Source organism: Peromyscus leucopus, chromosome 13 (genome assembly GCF_004664715.2).
Source record: "Peromyscus leucopus breed LL Stock chromosome 13, UCI_PerLeu_2.1, whole genome shotgun sequence".
Classification (NCBI taxonomy): domain Eukaryota; kingdom Metazoa; phylum Chordata; class Mammalia; order Rodentia; family Cricetidae; genus Peromyscus; species Peromyscus leucopus.
The window spans coordinates 51,962,723-51,989,210 of NC_051074.1; the positions used below are offsets into that span (position 1 = coordinate 51,962,723).

General features: G+C 37.7%; 1 protein-coding gene across 1 annotated transcript in view; it reads right to left on the minus strand.

The window, feature by feature from the left end:
* The window catches only part of Nbeal1 (neurobeachin like 1), a 140,380-nt gene that overhangs the window by 77,470 nt on the left and 36,422 nt on the right, over positions 1-26,488 (minus strand). The window contains 9 exon segments of the mRNA XM_037210375.1: positions 181-313; positions 1,208-1,565; positions 1,568-1,787; positions 1,878-1,976; positions 7,656-7,739; positions 10,044-10,130; positions 14,865-14,971; positions 17,475-17,781; positions 22,525-22,610. Of these exon segments, the coding sequence (XP_037066270.1) occupies positions 181-313; positions 1,208-1,565; positions 1,568-1,787; positions 1,878-1,976; positions 7,656-7,739; positions 10,044-10,130; positions 14,865-14,971; positions 17,475-17,781; positions 22,525-22,610 (1,481 nt within the window).

Consider the following 26,488-nt stretch of genomic DNA (forward strand, 5'->3'; position numbering starts at 1 on the left):
TGCTTCTTTAATGTCAATGGTAAATAAATTAACATCTTTGTAGACAGAACTTTACTACAACAGAACTTGGAAATGAATACTGGCAAAGCACACAAAAATTCCTCACAGAAATGCATCAAACTGTTATACTTCTTAAGGAAAGACAGAACCAAGAGTCTGACGTGCATCCTAAAGTCTTACCCAGAGAGAATCACAGAAACTGTGGTCAGGAAGCATAACTGTTGCATATTCTCTTTTTGTGCAAACTGCCACAACCAACATACCTGAGTGGGTAATAAAAGCTTCAAAACCCATTCCACTTCCTGTAAAAAAGCTAACAAAAATATATGTTATCAGAACCTCTGAACTCAAGTTGACCAGTCTCTTCATCACTGAAGTTCATCATCAACTATAACACAACCACAAATACCTTTATCAACAATGCTACGATCTTAATTCTATTGCCATACATATCAGCCCAACTTTGTTTCGGTCATTTCCTAAGTCCATTTTCAGCATAAAAGTTAATAAATTATAAAAAGTAACACTGGAAGTAGGATTTTATTATCAAGCTAGAGCAGTGGTTCTCACCCTCCTAATGCTGTGACCCTTTAATACGGTTCCTCATGTTGTGTGACCCCAGCCATAAAATGATTTTCATTACTACCTCATAACTGTAATTTTGCTACTGTATGAATCAAATAATCATCTGTGTTTTCTGACTGTTTTAGGTGGCCCCTGTGAAAGGGTCCTTCCAACCCCAAAGGGGTTGTAACCCATAGGCTGAGAACCTCTGAGCTAGAACAAAACTATGAAATTTGTATTTAATTCTTTAAATTCTTCCAAACATCCAGAAAGCATACATGAAAGTTTTAAAAATCATACGGTATATTAAAAAATATTAGCTACTGAGGCCTGAATGTCTTACATAAGAACACAGCTCCTTCAATGGAACAGAGTTTGTTATTTCTTTATTCTCTCTTTTATACTACTTTCATTGTTTCCTAAAGACCCTCAGAATTTAGCCAGAAAAATACATAAAATACAGAATAATTATCTTGAAAGAAATAAAGCACTTCTAAACTATATACAGCCACAAGATGAAGAAATGTTATATAAACTGTTATAAATATAAAAAACTAGATGCTTAGACACTTTATCCTACTTAAGAATCATAGCATATACAAGGTGACAATCTCCATTTAAATTCCACAATGTGTACCATTACCTATATAATTGTTTTCTTTTTCCTCCTTTGTTAGCAGTGCCAAGGGTTAATTGGTCCTGATCTAAGCAAAACCAAGCAGTGAAGGAAAATGCAGACCCAGGCCATTTCTGAACGGCAGGCACAGAGATTCCCGCCATGCTGTGTGACAAATTAAAGTACTGCAGGGCACTCTCCAGGCTGAGCTTCCGCGCCATCGTCAGGACTGCACGAGTCACGGGAACGGTGTACGGGTGAATGAGCTCAGGCTGGTCTACTCTCAGCAACCGCAGTAGTCGGCGGATCTCTTCGGAGCTCACAGACTGACTCCCCAAGGAACCATGAATTGCAATCAAGTTCTCAGCACAAGTTCGATGTAGGAAGAATGGGATTCAAGGGTTTCAATGATTCTTATTCCCATGTTTGCATTCACACACGTAGTTCGGCTCTGTTTATTAATGCAACAAATTTTTTTCAGCCAATCAGAGATGAAGATTTGTAGATCATGGGAGTCTAGCTCAGGAAGCCATTGGATGAGAACCAAAAGAGGATGGACATTACTAATGCCCAAAATACCAACTGAAGTATGGTCACCCTCCACAGCCTGAAAAGTCAGTCACACAAAATTAGAAAGTTAGTTACTGTTCTTAAAGTGGAACAATTGAACTTCTCATCATAAAGGTTGAACACTTACCATATTCATAAGTTCTTTAAGCAGTTCTAGTGATGGCTGACCCAGAGATGCTAACACCTCAAACATGTGCACATAGCCAATTCTTTCTTTAAATACTTCCTACAGGAGAAACAACATATCAAAGCACATTTTGAGTGACTAAATTTGTTGGAATATTGAATATTGAAAACTTACTTAAACTATTTGGTTAATAAAATACAAAAAAAAAAAAAGATTATGAAATCAGTTTTGCTCTCTTGCATTATCTAGGTGCATCTATGTCCATCCCCTCCCACCCACCCTCGGGCCTAAACTGCCCTTAAAATTGCAATCCTTCTGTTTCACCTATCTCAGGGACTGGCTAACAGGCATGTGCCCTTGAACCTAGCGGTGCTCATCTTAAAATAGATTCTATATATTCCTTCTATAATAATAATAAAGGTACAAAAGTCCAGCAAAATGCAAAACAGATTAAATCAGAAACAGCTATTGTAGAACTGTGTTCTCCACATGAAGTTGTATGACACTTCCTTTAACCTCCCCTTCTCCCGCCCCCTCACCCCGCACCCCTAAGACAGAGTGTCACTATATAGAGCTTTGGCTGGCCTGGAGCTCTGTCTCAAAAAAAGAAAGAGAAAATAGAAGGAAGGGAGGGAGGGAGGGAGGGAAAAGAAAGGACAAAGAAAAACAATGAATGACTAGATCAGATTCCTGATTAGTGTGGTGGCCCAGAACTAGGAAGGTAGAGACAGGACTGAGTTCAGGGCCACCCTCAGCTATATACTGGGACCCAGTTTAAACAACAAGGACTAGGGATGTAGCTCAGTAGTGCAGTGGAGGCCTTGAGTTAGGTCTGCAATAATGCTCAAATTTTAAGTGGCCAGAGTAAGAGTACAAAGAATTTTCTCTCTGTTCTCCGTGTCTAAATGATCTGGAGCATCAAGTTCACATTAGGGATCTCAAAATCATGTACACTTTTTAACTCAAGTATTAAAAGTAAAATATAAAGACCACCCAAAAACCTAGAAAGTAGAAAATCAGTCCATTAAATTAGGCAAAATAGATACACCAACCATAAAAAGGTTTAAACAGAATTAGTATAACCAGTTAACTCTATAAGGAGTTAGCTGTGTGCCAAGGATAAGAAGAGAGTCATACCTAGAGGTACTTGGTCATAAAACCTCTTGCTTAGGGAGGGAAGGTAAGGCCCTAAACATATTAAGTATATACTCTGCCACTGAGCTAGAGCCCATCCTGTTACATAACCTTTTAAATTTTAAACAATGAAAGGCATGACAGTAAAAATTTAAAAAACACCTTTCAAGTGACTTAAAAAGCCTTTAAGTTTTGAATTTCAGAAACAACACTAGCAATCTGTTTTACTAACAAGTGAATTTCCGAGTACTTGAAGAGATTTCCCTTACAAACAACAATAAAACCCTATTATTAAATGGCAAGTAAAATCCATGAAGTGTGAAATAAACCTAACCACAGATTATAGTATTTCAAGGAACGTTCCTGATAGCAGAGAAGTGGAGCATACAATACTTCAAGGGTGAAGGTCAGAAGTTAGGGTGGTGATCATGGCACCAACATGTATCATGTACTTAACCATATGCCTGGCACATTACACAATATCTCACAATACTCAGCACCACTCAGTGAGCTACCTATCAGTATATGATCATAATCAGACAAAATTGCAGTCACAGACAGTAGAGGAGAACTGACATAAAGAGCTGAAGGATAATTCAGTAGTTAAGAGCACTGACTGCAATCCCAGAGGACTGGGGTTCAATTCCCAGCACCCACATGGCAGCTCACCGCCATTAGTAACTCCAGTTCCAGAGATCTGACACCATCATACAGACATACGTGCAGGCAAAACAGGAGTGCACATGAAAATAAATAAATAAATCTAAAGAGGGAGAGAGAGAGAGAGAAAGAACAAACATAAAACCCCAAGGTCAAGGAGCCATAGAAATGAAACAGAACCCTATAGCCATACACATCTGGAAAACAAGCCCCATACTAACAAGGTGATAACATTTGAAATATACTCATATCTGGATAGTTATAAACTAACTAAATAGCAAATCTGATGATTTTATTAATAAAAAGTTATGTCAGGAAAATTAATTATTTAAGCTCAATAACCATACATTCACTTTCAACACCAGCAGTATTATGAATCCTTTAATGCCAGGAATGTGAGCCTCTTTTGACCAAGGCTCTTTTAAACAGGTATTAGAGTGCAGTTGGGTCATCAATGGAAATTTTTTTTTTTTTTTTTTTTTTTTTTTGGAGATAATCTATGTAGCTCTGGTTTGCCTGGAACTGGCTATGTATAACAGGCTGGCCCCAAACTCATCTGAGTGCTGGAATTAAAGGTATGTACTACCACGTGAAGTCATCAATATCTTTTAAAATCCTGGAGTATCCATAAGGAGTTTGTGTATAAAATTATCAGCAAATTATAAGGTGAGTTATTTTATAAACTACTTCATTACAGGTGTTATGCCATGTGTTTTATACACTTACACACATCACTTTGGGATTTATACAGCAAAAATTAATAAAGCGAACATATTTTTAATGCCAAGAGTCATAAAAAATACACAGCAGATGACAACTGATATTCCTAAGGTCAACCCACCAGACAAATAACTCGGATGGAAGAAGCTCGTCAAGTGAGGCTCAAGAGGCCGCAGACTCTGATACGGTTTGTTTCTGTCTGGAATTCTCTTTTATATTTAATTTTACACATCAGCCATGGTCCTCCCTCCTCCCACCCCCCAGCCTTGCTCCACAATCCTCCCCCCATTCGCACCCCCTCAAGGCAAGGTCTCCTCTGGGGAGTCAGCCCAGCCTGGTAGATTCATTTGAGGCAGGTCCAGTCCCCTCCTCCCTACACCAAGGCTAAGCAAAATGTCTCAGCATAGGCCCTAGGTTCCAAAAAGCCAGTTCATGCACTAAGGACAGGTCCAGGTTCCACTGTCTGGAGGCCTCCTAAATAGGATGTCAACATGTAGAAGGCTGCAAATAGATCCATATCTGTCACCGTGCACAAAACTTAAGTCCAAGTGGATCAAAGACCTCAACATAAATCCAGTTACTCTGAACCTGATAGAAGAGAAAGTAGGAAGTAGTCTTGAATACACTGGTACTGGAGATCACTTCCTAAATATAACACCAGTAGCACAGACACTGAGAGAAATAATTAATAAACTGAACCTCTTGAAACTGAGAAGCTTTTGTAGGGCAAAGGACATGGTCAACAAGACAAAACGACAGCCTACAGAATGGGAAAAGATCTTCACCAACCCCACATCTGACAGAGGGCTAATATCCAGAATAAATCAAGAACTCAAAAAATTAGACATCAAAACAACCAACAGTCCAATTAAAAAATGGGTTATAGAGCTAAACAGAGAATTCTCACCAGAAGAAGCTCAAATGGCTGAAAGACATTTAAGGGATTACTCAACATCCTTAATCATCAGGGAAACGCAAATCAAAACAACTCTGAGATACCATCTTACACCCGTCAGAATGGCTAAGATCAAAAACACTGAAGACAGCTTATGTTGGAGAGGATGTGGAGCAAGGGGAACACTCCTCCACTGTTGGTGGGAATGCAAACTTGTACAGCCACTTTGGAAATCAATATGGTGCTTGCTTAGAAAATTAGGAATCAGCTGGGCGGTGGTGGCTCACACCTTTAGTTCCAGCACTCGGGAGGCAGAGACAGGCAGATCTCTGTGAGTTCGAGGCCAGCCTGGTCTCCAAAGCGAGTTCCAGGAAAGGCGCAAAGCTACACAGAGAAACCCTGTCTCGAAAAACCAAAAAAAAAGAAAAGAAAAGAAAGAAAATTGGGAATCAATCTCCCTCAAGACCCAGCTATACCACTCTTGGGCATATACCCAAAGAATGCTCAATCATACCACAAGAACACATGCTCAACAATGTTCATAGCATTATTTGTAATACTCTTATGTGCTACCACAATTCTGCCTTAAAACAGCTATGGGGTCTTCTCCCACAGCCTGGATTATAGGGTCTTCTCTCCATGAATATATTGTGCACATTTATTTCTGTGGATTGACAGGAAAATGATTCCTTCTTATACTGTATAATTTTGGTGAATAAAATATGCTTTCATAACTAAGACTTTGTTCTACAAAAACTGTGAGGAACTTAGAAGCCTGTTTCATATCATAGCTCAGGTTGACATAGGAAAATAACAATATTCTCAGCTACAAAGAGCCTTTACACAATTAGCTGATTTAAAGCCTCAAAGTAAACTCGGATTAGACCAGGTGCCTTGAAAGGTGTCTTGCTAACTCATTATAAGATAAACCTTTCCAGAAAATGCACAAGGACATAGTTGCCAGGTGTCTGATTTGTTGAACCAAGGTTATGTAGCACAAAGCAACTTTGGTGCCAGCATCTCTTTTGTTAAAGTCTGGCTGATAACATAAGACCAATGATTGACTCCCTGCATAAATTCCTCAGCAATTAACTTTCTGCACCAACTTCTAACCTCAGTTTTATGATACAAGACTCAAGGTTCAGCTAACTGTTTATGTTAGGCCCTGAAATTTATGTGTCAGGGAAGCAATTAACAAAAGGCCAGAGAGAAACAGCTATTGCCCAATTAAATAAACCACAGAAAAAGTTTTCATAATTAGCCAGGGTTACAGAGGATAATCTAACTTCGTAGCCTTGAAAAGGAGTTACAAGTTTCCTTCCTTGTCATTTGGGGTTGTACGCAGAATAGGAGAATATATCTTAAGATTTGGGACACTTTCTATGTCACTGTCCCTCAGGAAGTGCCCCCACCTTCGCTTTACAGCCTGCACACCAAGGATGCTGGCTGACAGCTGCTCCTCTCATTGCTACAGTTACTGCAGTCTGCACTTTCTCGGGTAGCAATCAAGTCCAAGAGAAACAGATACATTTTTTACTTTCTTTTTTTATGGTTTTTCCAGACAGGATTTCTCTGTGTAGTTTTGGTGCCTGTCCTGGAACTGTACACCAGGCTCACCTCAAATTCACAGAGATCTGCCTGCCTCTGCCTCCCAAGTACAAGTAGCAAAACCAATACTTTTAAATGTTAGTTTGGAATGTTTATTAGTTAGAAATACAAAATATAATACACAATTTCTCTATTTTCTAGACTGCCAAATAGTTTAATTTTATAACCCCTTTTATAGGCTATCTCCTTAGTGGATAACAAAGCAGGTGGACATTCCTTCACAGCTGCAGCTGCCCCATTAATTAGGGAGCTGACAGATGTATTCATGTATAGATCAGAATGGCTCTGCTGCAGCTGGGCAGTGGTGGCGCACGCCTTTAATCCCAGCACTCGGGAGGTAGAGGCAGGCAGATCTCTGTGAGTTCAAGGCCAGCCTGGGCTACAGAGTGAGTTCCAGGAAAGGCACAAAGATACACAGAGAAACCCTGACTCAAAAAACAAAACAAAACAAACAAAAAAAACCAGAATGGCTCTGCTTATCATTTACTCAAGAATATAACATGACGCTCAAATGTAACTTTTATATTGACTAGAGCTTTCTGTTGGGTATATACAGTTGTATAAGACAAAGAGAAGAGAGATTTTCAACATGGAACAATAAAGGAAGTTACTGTAAGAATGCATGTGTTCCTTTCCTACCCCTCAGACAGAAATGTTTAGTTTTCGCCAACATCGTGGATTTCTTTGCAAACCCTGTGTGTGGTCTTGAAGTTGGTTCTTTGAAACTGCAGTCTTTTACAGCTTAAAGATCCATTTCTCACCTTAGCAGCTGGAGAATTCTTCATCACTGCTGTCAAAGCCTGAATGGTTGATACAGCCAAACAATCCAACCGCCCCTGAAATACCTACCAAAGGGAATAGCAAGAAATTAACAAATGTACTCAGGATTTTGTTCACATGGAAACCTTTGTTCTGAAAACCTGAAGAAATAATAACATGCATTACATTCCTCTTCCTATCAGATGGGTTGTTGAAACACTATAATCTGCAAGAAAAAGTTATTTAACAGAAGAGAAGCCATATGTCAAGAAGAATGAAGCTCATTCACTTATTATATTAAATGTTCTGCGGAGGGAACAAACTTTACACATGCTTTTAAAAAATAATGGACAATCTCAAGAGGAGGGGAGGGAGCCTGCAACTAGAAATTATAGAATGCTTTAATTTCCCTTCAAAACTATACTTGAACCTATTAGTCTTAAATACTGTTAGTATAATAATACGTAGCTTAAATAACTGTTTGCTTAGTTTCCGAATTCTGTACTAAAATGGAAGTGGTATGTACATATCATCTTTAAACAGACATATCTATTTCTATAAAAAAATTTACGGCAAATAATGAAAATGAAATATGTATCTATAAGTACTGGAATGTTTTGGAGAAAGCAATCTTTTATGCCAAAAGTTTTATGAAAGAATTAAAAACTCGCTCTGATTTTTATTTAAGCTTAATCATAAATATGATATGCATTAAATATCAGGAGATTCTCTTAGAGAATAAACCAATAACTACTATCAATAATACTAAAAAAAATAAAAATAAGAAAATTAAAAATTCAACATGGCTGCTATATAGGACTTAACCAACTTTAATAGCACAGACTTTAGACTAGAAAGCTGGGGATATAAAGATAGTTCAACAGTTAAGAGCACTGGCTGCTGTTGCAGAGGACCTGGGTTCAATTCCCAGTACCCACAAGGCAGTTCACAAAGGTCTGCAACTTCAGACCTGGGGTTTGATGCCCTCTCCTGGCCTCTGAAGGCACTGCACTCTTACACACAGAGAGACATACTGATAAATGAATACAATTTAAAAACAAAAGAAAACACAGTATTACGACCTGAAGTTAGTCATTGCACAAGAGCATTCTCTTTTCTAACTCCCAACAGAACTGATCTCCACACAGAAGAAACACCTTAGATCTTTGTGTTTACTAAATTCCATTACTTTTTGTGTGGTACTTAATCTAGAGTCCTAATTTTCATTGGTGGTATTGTCAAGTATTATTACATAGAAAAAATATTTGTAGTAATAGATTAAAATTCTGTATGTACAGATTCATATAAATAAGGTCTGTGCTGGACTTTGTTCAAGAATAAACTAAAAACACCTCATCATAGCTTACTTTTGAATTTCCATAATCTTTTGTAAGAAATTATAATATATAATGTAACAGTCTAAATAAGAGAAACCTAAAGCAATAAAGAGCTCTGTGAATTTTACACCAAAAAAATAGAAATTAACAGATTACAATATAGTCTCCTTTTCTTTTTTTGTTTTTTGAGACAGGGTTTCTCTGTGTAGTTTTGGTGCCTGTCCTGGGTCTAGCTCTGTATACCAGGTTGGCCTTGAACTCACAGAGATCTGCCTGGCTTTGCCTCCCAAGTGCTGGGATTAAAAGTGTGTGCCACCACTGCCTGGCTATAGTCTCTTTTTCTACAATTCAGTAAACCTAAACATTAAAATAATTTTAACAAATTAATTATAACTTTTATAATTAAATATAATTATTGTAAAAGAAATGTAAATTCTATAACAAACTATGTTGAGGGGGAAAAAAAGCAATTTTCTAGGTAGGTTTTTGGTTTTTCCAAAACTAATTTACCAAATATATTTTGAGAAAAAACAGATACATCTGTTTTGATAGTCTAATATAGGGCTAAATTTTGAGAACAGGGAAAAAAATCAAATTGCATGCTAAATTAATATTCAGAGGGCTTATCATCTTCTTCCCTTCCTCCAAGATTCAGGTTGTCCATTGAATTATAATCATTGTGTCAATAAGAAGCAAAGAATCAAGATATTAACAATAACTATGCATATCCACAAACAAAGCCCTCACGTCCCAGTACACCACAGTGCTTAGAAAAAGCAGTCCCTCAAACACAAAGTCATCACCAGGTGCTCAACAGTGATACTGGGTTCCATTCCTGTACTTTTTATCTTCCCAAACTGAAAAAAAGCCCACATTTGCACAGACAGAATTGTAATGATGACTTATATTTTAATTTAAATAATCTTCAAAAATAAATAATTACTAGAATTAGAAGTTTGTGTTTTTGGAGAATTAAGAAGAAAAGCACAGGAATAGTTAACCCATGACTGATTCTGGACTTCAGCTGAAACAAGATGCAGGCTTTGTAGATACCTGGTCCTCACTTATCTCTGTCAGTAATTGGTTGGCAAGGTCTTTCTCGTTCTTGTCTGCCACCATACTGTGAGCACTTAAAAATAGCTGTTAAAAACAGAGACAAGAATAATGGAGACAGAATATTAAATTGTTACCTACGAGCAGAATGAAGTCCAGCTGGATTTCCATGTTTCTTAAAAACTAATGCAAGAATCCACATGTGAAGCACATCACTTCCAGAAATAGGCAATTATTTGTTTTCTGAGTAACAATTTAGTAGTAGTTTACATAGTATATAACTATTGTAGATACAATTCTCCTTTAGAACTCAGAAGTTATTAAAATAAACAGCAAAAACAATAGATTAATATTCCAAATTCTTAAAGAATCAACAAAGAATGACACTCAGAAAAGAAAGTTGCTACTGAGACAGATTAAAAGATACTACAGTAACTAATGTGTTTAGCTGAATAAGCCTGCAAAATCCTATTAAGCTAACTTAACAGGAGCTCTTTCCAAAAACACTTCTCAGAGTCCCAAAGAGACTAGTGTGTAGCTTGACGATGGAAGTCAGTGGACAGCATTTACTGCCTAAGTTTATCTGACCTCACATCCTGGTAAAAATATCTTCAGCAGAACCTACTTCACGTTTTACTTTGTAGTCTAGAAAGGGAAACTGGGGAAATCTCTAGCACATGGGGATTACGCTGTAAGTTTTTTTTTTAAATTGTTAATAGTATAGTGGATGCATACATATGTGTACATAAAAGGGGAGGAGGCATATGCCACAGTGCACATGTGGTGGTCAAGGAATAACTTTATGTTCTAAGTTCTCTCCTTCCACCTTTACGTGGGGTTCCAAAGATCAAACTCTGGTCATCTGAGTGACAAAAGCCTTTACCCAATGAGCGGTATCACTGGCCCATGATCGCTCTCTTTTACATGAAACAAAGGCATTAAGTACTTTAGTCTTCGTGTATTAACTCAGCATCCCAAAAGGTTTTGGCTTCTGTCAACTCAATGGGGAGAAAGAAACTTCAAATGAAAGTGAAATGGAGAGAAAATAAAGAAACTAATAGCATCCTAATAAGGAATTTCTTAGGAAATTCTGTTATTTCAGAAAATGGAAAAGGTGAGTTACATCTGTAAATGATACAATATAAACTGAGCAGCTGTGTAGTGTAATATGGGATGTAAGTGTATATGTAAAGCTTAATGCAAGAAGAAGCTTTGGAATCAAAGACATCAAAATCATCTTGGTTTTGTTCAACTTCTTGAGTACTTTGGTTGAACTTGGTTATCTAACCTAGAAAAATCTCTAAATGATTCTTAGTATCGCATGTGTGTGTGTGTGTGTGTGTGTGTGTGTGTGTGTGTGTGTGATGCTGAAGCTCAAACTTAGGACCTTGTGCACACTTAGGAAGGCGCTCTATAACTGAATTATACCCCAGTTCTTTGCTACTTTTCCAAGCTTATGTACCTAAAATAAGACTACCCTATCCAATAACTGTGCAGGTTAAATGATATATAATCTATAGAAGTTTATCTGCATAATGTCTAGCACAAACAGGGATTTCAAAAATGAAAGCCAGTATTAGAAGGAAAAATTACAAATGATAATTTCCTTATTACTGATGTGCAAAGGAATGGGGATGTTTAGACAAAAGTAAAATTAAATAGTCTCCAGGACCAGGGCTATAACTCACTTGTAAAGCACAAACCTAACAGGCAAAGGCCCCAAGTCTGATCCCTAGTACCACAAAACGGAAGCTAACTAATCTACACAAAGAATATTTTTAAAGTTCTTGCTCTTAAAACAGAAAGTATAACTCTAAAATTTAAGATACAGGCAGAAAGCACAAGATTTCAGCCCTCTTAAAGCCAAAATAAGGGCTTTAAATCTTTGCTACTACTAATGACAGATTGTATTTTTCTTGTAATTAAAATATCACTAGATCATCAAAATGTATTGTACAAAACTCAAAGAATTAGTAAATCACTCAACACTCATCACATCTAATCATAAGAGTCTAATATATGACATCATACAATATATATTTTGTACATATGCAAGAACTTTATATCACAATGACACTTAGTTGCTCAGCACAACAGCCTTTGCACAGATTCTTGGGAAATGAACACACATTTAAACTGTGGGTGTCATGCACAAGATGCCAGAGAAGCTACCAACGGTCCAGGCCAACAAGTGGCTCAGTGGGAAAGAGCACTTGCTGCACGAGCCAACACCCTAAGTTCCAGCCCCAGAGGTCCTCTCATCTTCAGGTGCACATTTTGGCACATGCACACACATTTACTTCATACAGATACACACACACACACACACACACACACACACACACACACACACACACACGAGCGATAACTGAAACTTGGTTGTGGTACAACCAGTACAGACATGTGCTGTATGATGACATTTTGGTAAATGAGAGATTCTATTTGACAGTGGTCCTGAAAGAGTCCATCACTTGGTGAATTGTATCTATCTTAGTTTGAGTACGTAAACTTGGTGATGTTCATCCTAATATTTCTCAGAATATATCATTCTGTAAGATGTAACTATTGGGTCATCATCCTGGTTAGCTTTGAGAAAAGAAAAAAAAAACTATTTTTTAAATGACAAAAGTCCATCTTGACAAATTTCAGGGTGGGAACATCCTAAAGATTCTTGATATGTGCAATCCAGATTCTTTTTTTTGGAGGGGGGGGTGGTTTCAAGACAGGGTTTCTCTGTGTAACCTTGGCTGACCCAGAACTTGCTCCATAAACCAAGCTGACCACAAACTCACAGAGATCTGCCTGCCTCTGCCTCTCGAGCACTGGGATTGAAGGCATGTGCCACCAATGCCTACTAAATCAGGAATCTTTTAATAATACACGAGATAACTTTGTTACTGACACTGTCTTCCTAAGTGACAAAGTCATACTGTTTTATAATTATCAAAGTGTTTTATAAATACTTCTATTGTGCATTTTCATCTCTCTAAGGTATTTTCCACATAAATAATATTTTAAAGACAAGAGGCGAGGCACTACACACTACATCAATATATTAAAGGTATTTTCTGCTCTATTTAACTATATTATTATTATAAAGTAAGCAATGAAGTAACACTAAAAACTTTCAAAGCTATGCCTTTTCTTTAAAGATTTATTTATTTACTTTGTATACAGCATGTATGACTACAGGTCAGAAGAGGGCACCAGATCTCATTACAGATGGTTGTGAGCCACCATGTGGTTGCTGGGAATTGAACTCAGGACCTCTGGAAGAGCAGTCAGTGCTCTTAACCTCTGAGCCATCTCTCTAGCCCAAAGCTATGCCTTTTTACAGTAAGAAAAACAAGAATCCTTACTGGGGAATAATATCAGAATCAACCAAGTGTTTTCAACTAAGAAGTACAAGAATTAATAGAAAAATATAAGGAAAAATGGAGTAGTTTCATTTCCAACCTCTCTAAAAAATTTTTGGTAACATCTTAAACTCATGGGCATACAACAAGAAGCACAGAAACATGAAGTGTTGTGTACTCTCTCACACTACTATAGCAAGTATAAACTGGCAAATAGCAACAACAGTGAAAGAGCTAACTGGCAATATGTACCATAAACCTTAACAGTATTCCTATTATTTTTCTAGTTTCCTATATTTTCTAATTAGTTGTAACTTTTTAATACAAAGTCTCCTAATTTTAAAAACATACATGTCTAGTCTACACCCTATCACTAGGAATTCTACAAGAAATAGAATTCCATTTATAAAACTTCAAAGAGTTATCTGAAGCTGGGCCATGGTGGCACATGCCTTTAATCCCAGCACTCAGGAGGCACAATCAGGTGGATCTCTGTGACTTGAGACCAGCCTCCAAGTTTTTGATTTTTTTTTTAAAAAAAAAGAGGCTGGGAAGATGATTCAGCAAATACAAGTGCTTGCCACAACAGCATGAGGACCTTGACTGCATTTGTATGTTCTAGACAAGTAACTAGTCAAGAAATCAGAAGTAACCTGTGATTTTAAATAGCTTCATACAAGTATATGTATCCATGTCTAAGGGAAAGTAAAAGTATTTCTAAACTGAAATATCATACAAAAAAGATTCACATGAGTTTTACTACCTTTGGATTATAAGTAAAAAAAATTTAGTTTCGCCGGGCGGTGGTGGCGCAAGCCTTTAATCCCAGCACTCGGGAGGCAGAGGCAGGCGGATCTCTGTGAGTTCGAGGCCAGCCTGGGCTACCAAGTGAGTCCCAGGAGAGGCGCAAAGCTACACAGAGAAACCCTGTCTCGAAAAACCAAAAAAAAAAAAAAAAAAAAAAGATAAAACTTGGCTATGTAATGAAATGTAAACACAAATTAACAATAAAAATTTTGGTAATGACATGTTCAAATCTGAATCAAAACAAACCTTTTGTTTGTTTGTTTGTTTGTTTTGACACAGGGTTATCACTATGTAGCCCTAGCTGTCCTAAAACTTGCTACATAGACCAAGCTGGCCTCAAACACACAGAGATCCACCTGCCTCTGCCTCCCAAGCACTGAAATCAAAGGTATGAACCTCTATGCCCAACTAAAATAATAACACTTCCAAAAGTCCTAACAATGCCAACAAGATGGCTCGGGAGGCCAAGGTGCTTGCTCCAAGTCTACAGCCTGAGTTTAATCCCTAAGTCCCATATGCTGGTAGAACAGAACCAGCTCCCACAAGCTGCCCTCTGACCTCCACAATCCTGCCATGGCACATGTCCCCACACACAAATAAGTAAACAGGCAAATAAACAAATAAATGTTCACAAACATAAAAAATAATAATAAAGTACCTTGCAGTTCTGTAGAAGTCGTATGAGATGTTCAAAGCAATTACTGTTAAGGAAAATGGCCTGAAGAACAGGCCTGTCTGCGCAGTCTAACATGGCTGTGATGGTATCTATAAATTAAAAACAAAAATCACTCATGTAAGAGGGAAAATTAGGGATCAAACATTTATTGTCATCATTTTAAAATTAGGCTTTTCAGTTGACAGAATAGATGTAAATTAATTGGGAAATAATATAGATGAGGAACAGAAAACAAAAGCTGTAATTGAGAAAAGTGATTATTTTCATACTTTAGAATTTAAGCTAGTTTAAATTTTACATATGACTGGCAAACATTTTTCATATTTACTTGTTCTTTCATAAGGTTTGTCTCGTGTCTGATTTGCTATTAAAAAGCAATGCCTGTTTATGACATTTAGTAGTCATATTTAAACACTATGAAATGAATATATGGCCTATGAAAGCAATGACAATATTTATCTCTCATTTCCTACTGTGGAGATAATCCAACTGAGAAATCAAAGGATATCTGGCATGGCAAATATCATAGTTGCTAATAAAAACAAGAATTCCACTCAACAGAGAATCAAACTAACTTTTAAATTTACAACCTATAATAACTATAGAAAAACAACGGGGTGGTGGTGGCACTCACCTTTAATCCCAGCCCTCGGGAGGCAGAGGCAGGTGGATCTCTGAGTTGGAGCCCAGCCTGGTCTACAGAGCAAGTTCCAGGACAGCTGAGACTACTCAGAAAAACCCTGGCTTGACAAACAAACAAAACTACACACAAAAAAAAAGACATTATAGCATATTAACTAAAAACTATACAAAACTATTCTTTTTCTATATAAACAAATGTAATGGATAATTTTCAACAAGGTTTTTATGTACAATATTTCTAAATTAACACATGTACATATAAATTTATATGCCAAATCATTACTGTTTCTTGTATCTGGGTGGTGAGATATAAAAACTTTTTTTTTGTTCTGTTTTGTTTTTTCAAGACAGGTTTTCTTTGTATAATCACCCTCACTGTCCTGGAACTAGCTCTGTAGACCAGGCTGGCCTTGAACTCACAGAAATCTTCCTGCCTCTGCCTCCTGAGTGCTGGGATTAAAGGTGTGTGCCACCACCACCCGGCAGAGATGTAAAAATTTTTACTCTCTTTTTTTTTTTTTTTTTACTAAGTTTCCTAGTAGCTGTAATGACAATATCTACCTCTGTAATGAGTACAGTTCTTTAACAATCTAACACAGGGAACACAACAAGAATCACATAAAGAATTGATAACAATTCACAACATTCTGAACTATCATCGTGTGTTCCACCAATGAAACTTTATAGGAAAATTGGCATGGGAAATGGCAGGCTATGGTTCTGTATCTCATCTGATGCTCTATTTCACACAACATAAAATTACTAAGATAAAGGGAAACGTCATTTATTTTTGTATTATGTTAATATACAAAAATACATATATATATATATATATATATTAACTGTAGTTACTGTCATTTCCAAATATTCATGCCTACATATAAAACTAAAAAGGGAATTTAGATGAACAATGAAAAAGAAGCAATGACTAACTGATCCGTCTAATCTGGATTCTAGAGTCTGGGATGCACTTGCAGCATCACTGGTCTTTGGCATGCATTATTCAGCTGGTGATTCACAGAGAATGGGCCTGCAGCCTCAGAGGCTTTGCCTTTCCATGCCAGTTCTACTCAGTTGGAGCTGAGAGTCTTTAAGAAAGTTACTGAGTATTTGACTCCCTGTACATTCATCCTTTAGAGGAATAATGAGTGTGAGTCACCTATGTTGATTAAAACTATAGATGGAAAATATATACTATACTAACACACTGTAACCAAAACAAAAATGAAGTTTTGTCATTTTGAAGGACAAAAAGAAATTATATAAACTGACTAGGTAGTTTGGAAAGCACAGAGACCAGATAGATATACTTGCTCAGAGACACCAAACAACCAACACAAAGAAATGCAAAAGAAACAAAGACACAGGTTCCTCTGTGACAATTAGATGCTGTTCTAAAGAACAGAAATGTTAGAGAGGCATTTATCTTAAATAATTTTTATCATAAGTAAAAGAGTATAAATGGTACCTTCAAAAATTTAATTCTTGCAAAAAAAAAAAAACTAAGCCGGGCGGTGGTGGCGCATGCCTTTAATCCCAGCACTCCGGAGGCAGAGCCAGGAGGATCTCTGTGAGTTCGAGGCCAGCCTGGTCTCCAAAGAGAGTTCCAGAAAGGCGCAAAGCTACACAGAGAAACCCTGTCTCAAAAAACAAACAAAAAAAAAAAAAAAAAAAAAATTAATTCTTCCTGGCAATTTTAGTCATAGCTTTCTTTTTGGCATAGACATTTTAGTGGATTAGACTTTCAAAAATGAATAGACAAGTTTCTCCTTGATAAAGCATAAATGTAAACAAACCAATTCCATACTAATTATTTGGAAGTCAAAAATCTGAATACTCATTACCTGAACTAAACAGTCAATATTTTTTAATATAATAGACGGTATTTCAAAAGAAACTGAGAATGAGAAAGCAAAAAGGAACTGAGGGAAAACTTCATTGAGTACTTACTGAGCATCTTAATCTGCAGAGCTATGAACTGGCTTTCCCACTGCCTGGTCCTCCTCTGTTTAGGTAAAGCTGAGTGATCGGAATTGAGCAATTTAAAATAGTTCTCCAGTATGGTACTGGTCTCCACCTGTCGCTGGTCAGAACTGCTCGTGAGAAGGATGTGTATCACTTGTGTGAGGCACTTCAGTGTTAGTTCTCTCTTCCTACCCACTTCCTCAGGGTCTCCTTCCTCCCATGAGTCACAGTCAGACAAAACTCGCATGAGAACCTCCATGGTGGCTGGAGAAATCGCTTGCAAAGCATTCCTCTGAAACATTAAAGACAATAAAAGATAAAATGAAATCTAAACCATTTTACACATTTCTAATCACAGAATTAATAAGCCTATGGGTAAATAATTTAACAAAGTTAGTAACAGACACATGTGATAAACACTGCAGATGTTCCCCATATCTAAGCCTTATTTTGCTCACTACTAATCTGAAGCTCACTTTCCCTCCTTTGCAGCTAAAAGTAACCATGTCAGATAGCTCTGCCCAAAAGAACAGAGGACAAAGACTATGAAAAGGCTATTTCTTTACAAATGAAAAGGGGTTTCTTTCTTTTCTTTTCCAGCCTAGAAAGCAGACACAATGCTTAGAACCACCTTACATAAGAAAAGATAAAACCCAAGAATTAAATTATAAGCAGGTACGAAAGCAAAACAGGACATTCAAAGGGTCTTAGCCCATGAATATTTCTCAAGAGTTTCTATACCCACTGCCTGCATTTAAATTTCTTAGCCAAGAATTTTAAAACATGAATTTCACTAAACTTCTCTTAGATTTCATGTTATTTACAGCAAATCCATCCCAAATGACTTAGTTATGTAAAATGACTGGCTGACTCTACAAATATCTCTGAAACTCTTTAAGTAAGCGGTTGCTGTTGAAATACAATGAAGCCACGCCTGATGGTACAGGCCTATAATCCCTGCTACTTGGGGAGGTTAAGGCAAGAGGACCAAAAAGTTCAAACCTTGCTTGGACTACAAAGTGAGTTCGAGACTAATATAGACAATTTAGTGAGACCCTGTCTAGAAATTTAATTGTGGGAAAAAAGGGTAGAAGTGTATACAGTCCAGAGCTAGAGCAATGTTTAGCACGTGTGAAGTCCTGGGTTCACTGTCCAGTAATGCGGGAGAAAACCAGTATGTAATGAACATAAATGTGCAATAGTCCATAAGTCACTCAGTCTTGCTATTACCAATAATAATATTAATAATAAATAATATTATGGAAGACAGTACTGATGACATATCCAGTATTCAATCTCCCATAAAAAATATTTACTACTATAACCCATGATGTTTTCCTGGCTACATGGCCACCAACAATAAAGATCATATTGCCTACTTCCCCTGCTGATGAGAAGGCCCAGGAAGGGAATTTTATCATCTGGACACATTTGGCCCTTTTACCTCACAATGCTGAAGTTTGGTAAATGAGACACAAGACTGAGCAGACGCAGTGGCGCACAGCTCTAGTCCCAGCACTGAGAGGCAGAGGCACTCCAGATCTGATCTACAAAGTGAGGTCCCAAGCCAGCCAGGGCTCCATAGTGAGACCTGTCTAAGAAGGGAAGGGGAGGCGTAGGAGGGGGAGGAGTAGGAGGGAGAAGAAATGCGAGTGACCACCAGTTTCTCAGCATCTCCTGAAAAGACAGTTTGCTCATGTCAGTATCTCCTTCGGGACCCCATTTTTGTGCTCCAAATGCCGACATTAAGGTCAAAACATGAGCAGCTACTAACAAACTGACATTCAGAAGGAATCAAGAGTCCCTGAAGAGCCTAGATCTACCATGTTAACTCCGAAATGTTTTCTACCTTTTTATTTTCTCTTTCCCCAGTGCTAGGGACCGAACCCAGGGCCACCATATGCTAAGTATGTGCTGCATCACTAAGCTACACCTCCAACTCCACAATGAGTTTTGTGATTCAGAGACAAAAGTAAACTAAATTAAGCTTGGACAATTTCATTATTATACAGAAAATCATAAAAAGATACAATTCTAACTTCCTTCACTTTTACAAGTACAGGCCACTTTGTTCATTGTTTTACTTGACAATGTGTCCTTTAGTCCTTATAAATATCCTGTAAATATCACTGTTTCCACGTTATAAATAAGTGAACCAGAGACAAATAATTTATCTGTGCTCAACCTCTGTGAGATGGACACATGTTTCAAACCTAGGTCAACCCCAGTATCCTTGCACTTAACAAAACACAACAGGTTCCCTCATGTGTATTCATTCACAGATCTAAAAGGCAAATATGTCAGTGGACAATTCAAGGACAATGCTTTGGGAAAGACTTTTTCTTTTTCTTTTCCTTATGGTAAGAATCATTCTTAATTCATCAAATATTCAACTCAACTACAATTCCCTTATCCTGACCCAACAGCCAGCAAGCACCCTTCTGACTTCAGTAAGTCTAACTGACTATGGCCTGATCACAAAGCTGAGTGATTTTAGCTCACAATATAATAAATTGAGTCTCTGGACCTATTTTATTTTTCATGGTAACTGTTCATTACAGAATTATCTTTGAGCTTCATAACCCATGAATGAGTACTAACAAGAACGTGCCTCTAGGTGCTCAAAGATGAATGAGACCACGTAGGCTCCCATCAGTCGGCACCACCACTCCAATTTTTTATGTTTACTGCCAATTCCTATTCACAATAGTAAAAAAAAGGACGGAAATTGTAAGGCAATGATCCAAAAGAAGAAAATCAGCTAATACAGCAAAGTGATGAGGCAAACTTGAAACAGAAAGTAAGATTGGTCAGTGGTAGCGCATGCCTTCAATCCCAGCTCTCAGGAGGCAGAGGCAGGCGGATCTGAGTTCGAGGCCAGCCTGGTTTACAGAACAAAATGTAGCCAGGGCTACACAGAGAAAACAAACAGAAAGTAAGGAACAGACCACTGTTCCTTTCATCTTAGGAAGATTGCTATCTTCCACCAAGATCAAGAGAAGTGCATAAAACCTACCAAGGAAGCCTAAATACAGACACTGGATTCTAAAAAGGAGATAGGATAAATAAACCAGAGAAGGAAATTTTAACAGTAACCTAAAACCAACAGGTGTGAATATGCACTGGCTGTGAAGATTACTGCATGAAAAATATGATAATACAGATAGAAACAAAAGTAGAAAAGTAGGGAGAGAATTTCAGCAGTGGATGGATTTACATACTAGAGAACACACTTGAATATACCTACAATAAACACATTAATCAATCTCAGGATAGAGTTATACACTAGAAAGCACATCTGAATATATCTAAATTGGATACATTAGCATAGAAGAACATGCCTGCAATCCCAACTGATAGGAGAGGCAGGAGGATTCTATATTCAAGGCCAGCAAAGGGTTACATAATTAGATTCTATCTCAAAATTCCTACCTGAGGAAAAAAAAAGGGATTACACATAAATATACCAAATAATCTGTTGTTACATTACTTGAGGATAAAACAATAATCTCTCAAATCTCCAAATAAAACAGTAAAGTGTGACCCAATACCCAGTGTACTGGCCTGGGCTTCCTGATGGATTATAACGACTGTCACCCGCTATAAGATAACAATCTTATTAGGGATGAAAGATACATTAACAGGTATAGAACTTCCTGTTGGTATGCAAGTAAAAGTTCTTACGGGCATAAAAAAGAACCCTTATGGGGAGCAGTGGTGACCCACGCCTTTAATCCCAGCACTCATGAGGCAGGGAGGCAGGCTGATCACTGAGTTTGAGGCCAGCCTGGTCTACAAAGTGAGTTCCAGGACAGCCAGAGCTACACAGAGAAACCCTGTGTCAAATAAATAAACAAATAATAAAAAAAAGGAAGGGAGGGAGGGAGGGAGGGAGGGAGGAAGGAAGGAACTCAAAGAATCTATAAACGTGAATGAAAAATATGTCTTTATTTCCAGTAGTCTCTCTTTGGAATTTAGTATTTCATTCAAATTTCAATGTAAGCCACAAAACACAGCAATGTAAGTAATACTTATGATTCTGCCACCAATAAAAATTATATATACTTTCATATATTACAGCTGTTATAGCAAGATCCTTTATAGCCTATCAAACGTAGGTTCTTCCTAGGTTATATATGCTGTTCTTTCAAACTCCTTGGCTCAAGGAATCCTGTCTCAACCTTCTGTACAGCTCTGACTAAAGCTTCCTAGCACCATGCCTGACTCACTGCTGGATCCTCTTGTTCTATGCATTGTAAAAAGCCATCGTGGGGCTGGAGTACAGCGTAACAGCATGAGTGTTTGCCTCTCTCATGCATGGGGTCATAAATTCAATCCCATAACCACACAAAAGCACACACTACTATGTCACCAATTTGTTTTATTACCCTTTCAGCAACTGAATTTTGAGGTAGTTTTCCTTTTATGATATGTTACGTTAGACATTTAAAAAATTCTTAGTAAGTGTCTTTACCAAACTCCAAAAGGGGTATAGGACACAAAATGTACAAAAGGGTTAAGAATCTCTCATTTAAACTGCATGGTTTAAGAAAACATGTAGAACATTCTCTCTGAATTATTAGCCTGTTGGCAACAGGTAATTACACTCAGTTTGCCAGAGACACATATACATAAATAGTTGAATAAATATATTTAGTAATTGTAAGTAAACAGCAGAGTGACTAAATTCATAACTTTGGAAATCAAACTGGCTAGAATTATATTTCTTCAGACTTCTAATAAGGCTGATTTGCTTTATACTTTAAAATAATAACTAGTAACTAAAAACCAAGAGAAATAAGAACTTATAATACCAAAACTCATCCAATCTATTCATCCAGTATTATTAATTGTCAGTGTTAATATTACTTAGGTTTTTATGGAAGATTTTTAAGAAGTTTAGTTTTAAATAAGATACAAACTTAAAGGTTATCTGGATCATCAAGTTATAAAGACAGAATGCACTGAGTAATCTGTGAGAGACTTGTGTGCGGTTAACTACCACTTATACATTAACTTTCAACACTGTCCTCACCTGCCCACCGGCTACAATGGCTCCAAAGAGGTGTAATAAGCAACACTTTAGACTTTCCTTGAGATGTTCACTTTCCTGAAAACACTCTGTGAATATAACACACAAACAGACACATAAATGAGACTTCTATTTCAGAACACAGTTCACGTCTAAGGAATGCTTGAAACTGACACAGCAGGAACTCTATGTGGCCAGGCTAAAGTCTGCCAACAGGCGAGGTGACCAACACTTGTCCTGTCTCCCTGACTCCTCAGTACTGCAGATAAAGCCGTCCTGTCCCACTGTGGAAAGCTGCTGTAAGGTAAGGGAGCGTCTCGTCTCGTCTGAAGGGATAGGGTCACTAAGTGACAGAAGAGAGCTCAGCCAGCCCTCGCTTAAATCACTCTACTTATTAACTGACCCTACTTTAGTGAGTTACAAAACCAAAGATGAAATCATAAAAAATAAAAAGATTTCCTAAATCTACTCCAAGGACCAATATCCTAAAATTATAGCACCTAATATGTCTTTTAGCATAATAAAATATTTTGCTACTTTTAAATGCTACAAATATACCTGCCAAAAATAAAAAATAAAAAAAATTAAGGCAGGAAAACAAAACAAAAAGTCAGGAAAAGTTTCCCTCTGACCTCAATTTACCAACATACCTCTACCTTAAAAATTTTTTTAAAGAAAAATGAACTGTACAATATATAGTCTTTCTCAGGAATTCAGGGAATACTGGTTCCAGAACCCTCACCTCAAAATACAAAAAGTCATGGATGCTCAAGTCCCCGAGTAAATGATGCAGAATTTCCTGTAACCTATGCCAATCCTCCCATGCACATTAAATCATCTCTAGATGACTTAGTCTAGCTAAACAGATGTAAGCAGTAACTAACTCTGACACTGTACAGTTTAGGAGATGAAAACAGGAAAAAGTCTATACATGTACAGATGCAATTTCTTCCCCAATGCATGTTCTCAAGCTACAGTTAGCTGCCTCTGCAGATGTGTGGAACTCATGGATGTGGAAAGCAGACCATACTGAACATACCTTTAGTTTTTTAAATTAATACATTATGAATATTACTACAAATTAACAGATAATCTACCTTTTTCATCTTTATCACAAAACAAAACAGCATGATGAACATTTCATTAACCAGTTCTCTACTGACAAACTATTATTTCCCCACCAGACTGGGGAGGGTGTTGCACTGTGTGCATGTATGTGCTCCTCCTTGACTTTGCCCCAACACTGAAATTACAGACATGTGGTACTGTGTGGGTCCTCCCGTTTGCACACCAAGCACGTTACTGGCTGAGCCATCTCTCCAGCCCTTATTTATCCTTTCTCTTTGTAATTCTATCATAAATACTGTTTTGCCTTTAATACATACTTACACAACAATATAACAACAGATATCCAACTTTATACATAACACTACCAAATACAGCTGTAAAATGTACTAACAGGAAATTGTAATTTTAAAAAATTAAGCCATTACAGCTATGTTGAAATAACTGGCATATGCATGCTTTCCTGTTTTAAACAGTATAAAAACAGGTCCCAGAAATCAGGTCAGAAAACTGATCTATACAGGAGAAGGGAAACATGCTGAACTCAAGGAGCACTTCACATTTCTGTTTAGAGATACTGTCAGAGTCACAGCACAGAACGGGAGGACCCTAAAAGATCAGGGCTGTTTACTGAGTTCAGGTGCCAGAAATCAACGTTAGGAGAAGCTGGGGCAACTGGGATTTGCAAAGCAGAATATTGGAATGGAGAAAGTTATACTAGGTGCTTCAAAAACACATATAGCCCTTGCTTTGTGTTTGAGGAACAATCCTCCGCAGGAAATGTAAAATTCCACAAGCACACAGAAACTACAAAGACAGTGTAAGCAGAATGATTGTATAATCTTATACTAAGATGTAAGATGAGTGTTTTATTTAGCCATGGGTAAACTCAAGAAAAGAAACAGTATAAAGGATATAAAAAAAAAATACATACCATGTATTCATTAATCAAAACCTTGCTAGAAGGGGCAATGAGAAGGCTCACCAGGTAAAGTCAATTTTTGCCAAATCTGATGGCTTAAATTCAACCACCAGGATTCACAGGTAGAACAATGACCTTCTCTGACATTCATGTAGGCATATACAACACATAAACACAAAGATTTCTTTTTTTTTTTACTTTAAAAGCTTGCTAGGGTTGTTGTATTAATATCAGGCAAAGTATACAACAAATTCTAGTGCACATAAAGAGGAACACTTTGTTACCACCACCCCCCAAAAAAGACATTTTCTAACAAAGTAGCAAAAATAAGTCACCTGAAGACCCTTTTCATGAAAACTGCAACAAAAAACCAATTCTATCCCATCCAAAGCCAGAGTCAAAGCAAAGGCCATGAAAAAGAGAAGGTGGTACTGAAAGGTGCACACAAACACACACGCTTCACAAGTTACCTACTTTGGATCATCCAAAGCAAATGTCCCACTCCAAGTCAACCTCATTCCAGAACAAATAAGCATGATCACTACACCCCCACCAATACCTTCTGATGAAATGAACCATTTTAAAAAAAAAGGTAACAAACTGCTCCATTTGGAAGTCAGAGTCAGGAAGCATCAATTTAAACAGGTTTCAAAGACCATGTATGATACTGAAACAGACAACTCAACACCTTGAGTGCCCTGGTGGAAAGAAAAGGGCCCACTACATTCCACTAGCTTCTATCTGCAATGTTTTGGACGTTTTCAACAAAACTGCAACCATCTGAGGCCTTTCGTCTCCCTGGCTCACAAGAGTGTATGGAGTCTCAGAGTCTAGAGACCCATTATTATTATCATAGCAGTGTATCTGGGATCCTCTGATTCAGGGTATCTGATCCTATCAGATCATCCATCCAGATCCTTCTTAAATCCTACCACTAGAAAACAGCCTAGGGCCTTTGGAAAACTAACAGGTCACTGTACACTGTGGATTCCTAGTTACAGGCTATGGATAAGCTTCTAAATGAATCCCTAAAAGGAAGCAACCAAGTTCCCCTTCATGGGAATAAGAGCAAGAGAAGTCTTCTGACAAATTAAAAGCTTTTTTACTCAGGGCTCCAGCTTTGGAGGTTACCAAACCTGACAGACCTTTTAAACTGCATGTTACCAAACATCAGGGTGTAACCCTGGAGTTCTCAACTATGCCCTAGGTCAAAGCAATCTCTCTACTTGTAGGATATCCATTAAAACTGACACGGTTGCCCAACAGTTGACAGGATGCATCAGAATAGGAGCTGCAGGCTTTAATCTCAGCACTTGAGAGGTAAGGGCAGGTGGACTCTGTGAGTTTTAGGACATCCTGGTCTACATTCTGAGTTCTAGGTCAGCCAGAGCTATGTAGAGGGGGGAGAGAGGGAGAGAGGGAGAGAGGGAGAGAGGGAGAGAGGGAGAGGGGGAGAGAGGGAGAGAGAGAGAGAGAGAGAGAGAGAGAGAGAGAGAGAGAGAGAGAGAGAGAGAAGGGCTGAGAGGAGGGAGAGAGAGGAGAGAGACAGAAAAAGAGAGAAAAATAATAGTAGCTGACACAGCTCTCTTAATAGGAAGAATCCTTCAACTTACTTTGGGCTCTCCATTGTCTGTTTATATTTTATACCAAACAAACTCTCTACTAAATCCCAAATCTCCCACTGGTTTAGATACTCTTCTTTTATGTTACAAATACTAGTTAAAAAAAAAATCCTAGTTGACAACTTGATAACTGTGAAATATTTTTACAACAGTGTTCCACCTCAACTCCTCTACTTTATTTCCTACCCCAGAGAAGGTTTGCCTTACTCCAAGTTCATAGATGCAGTATGGTTCACACAGCAGTTCCTGTGTGAGAAATGAACAATAAACCAGCTGTGCTACTGGTCCCCTTTCAGGTATGGCAGAAATCAGCAGTGCTGGTTACAAGCGTAGGCTTAATTTGCACTGGAACTTAACC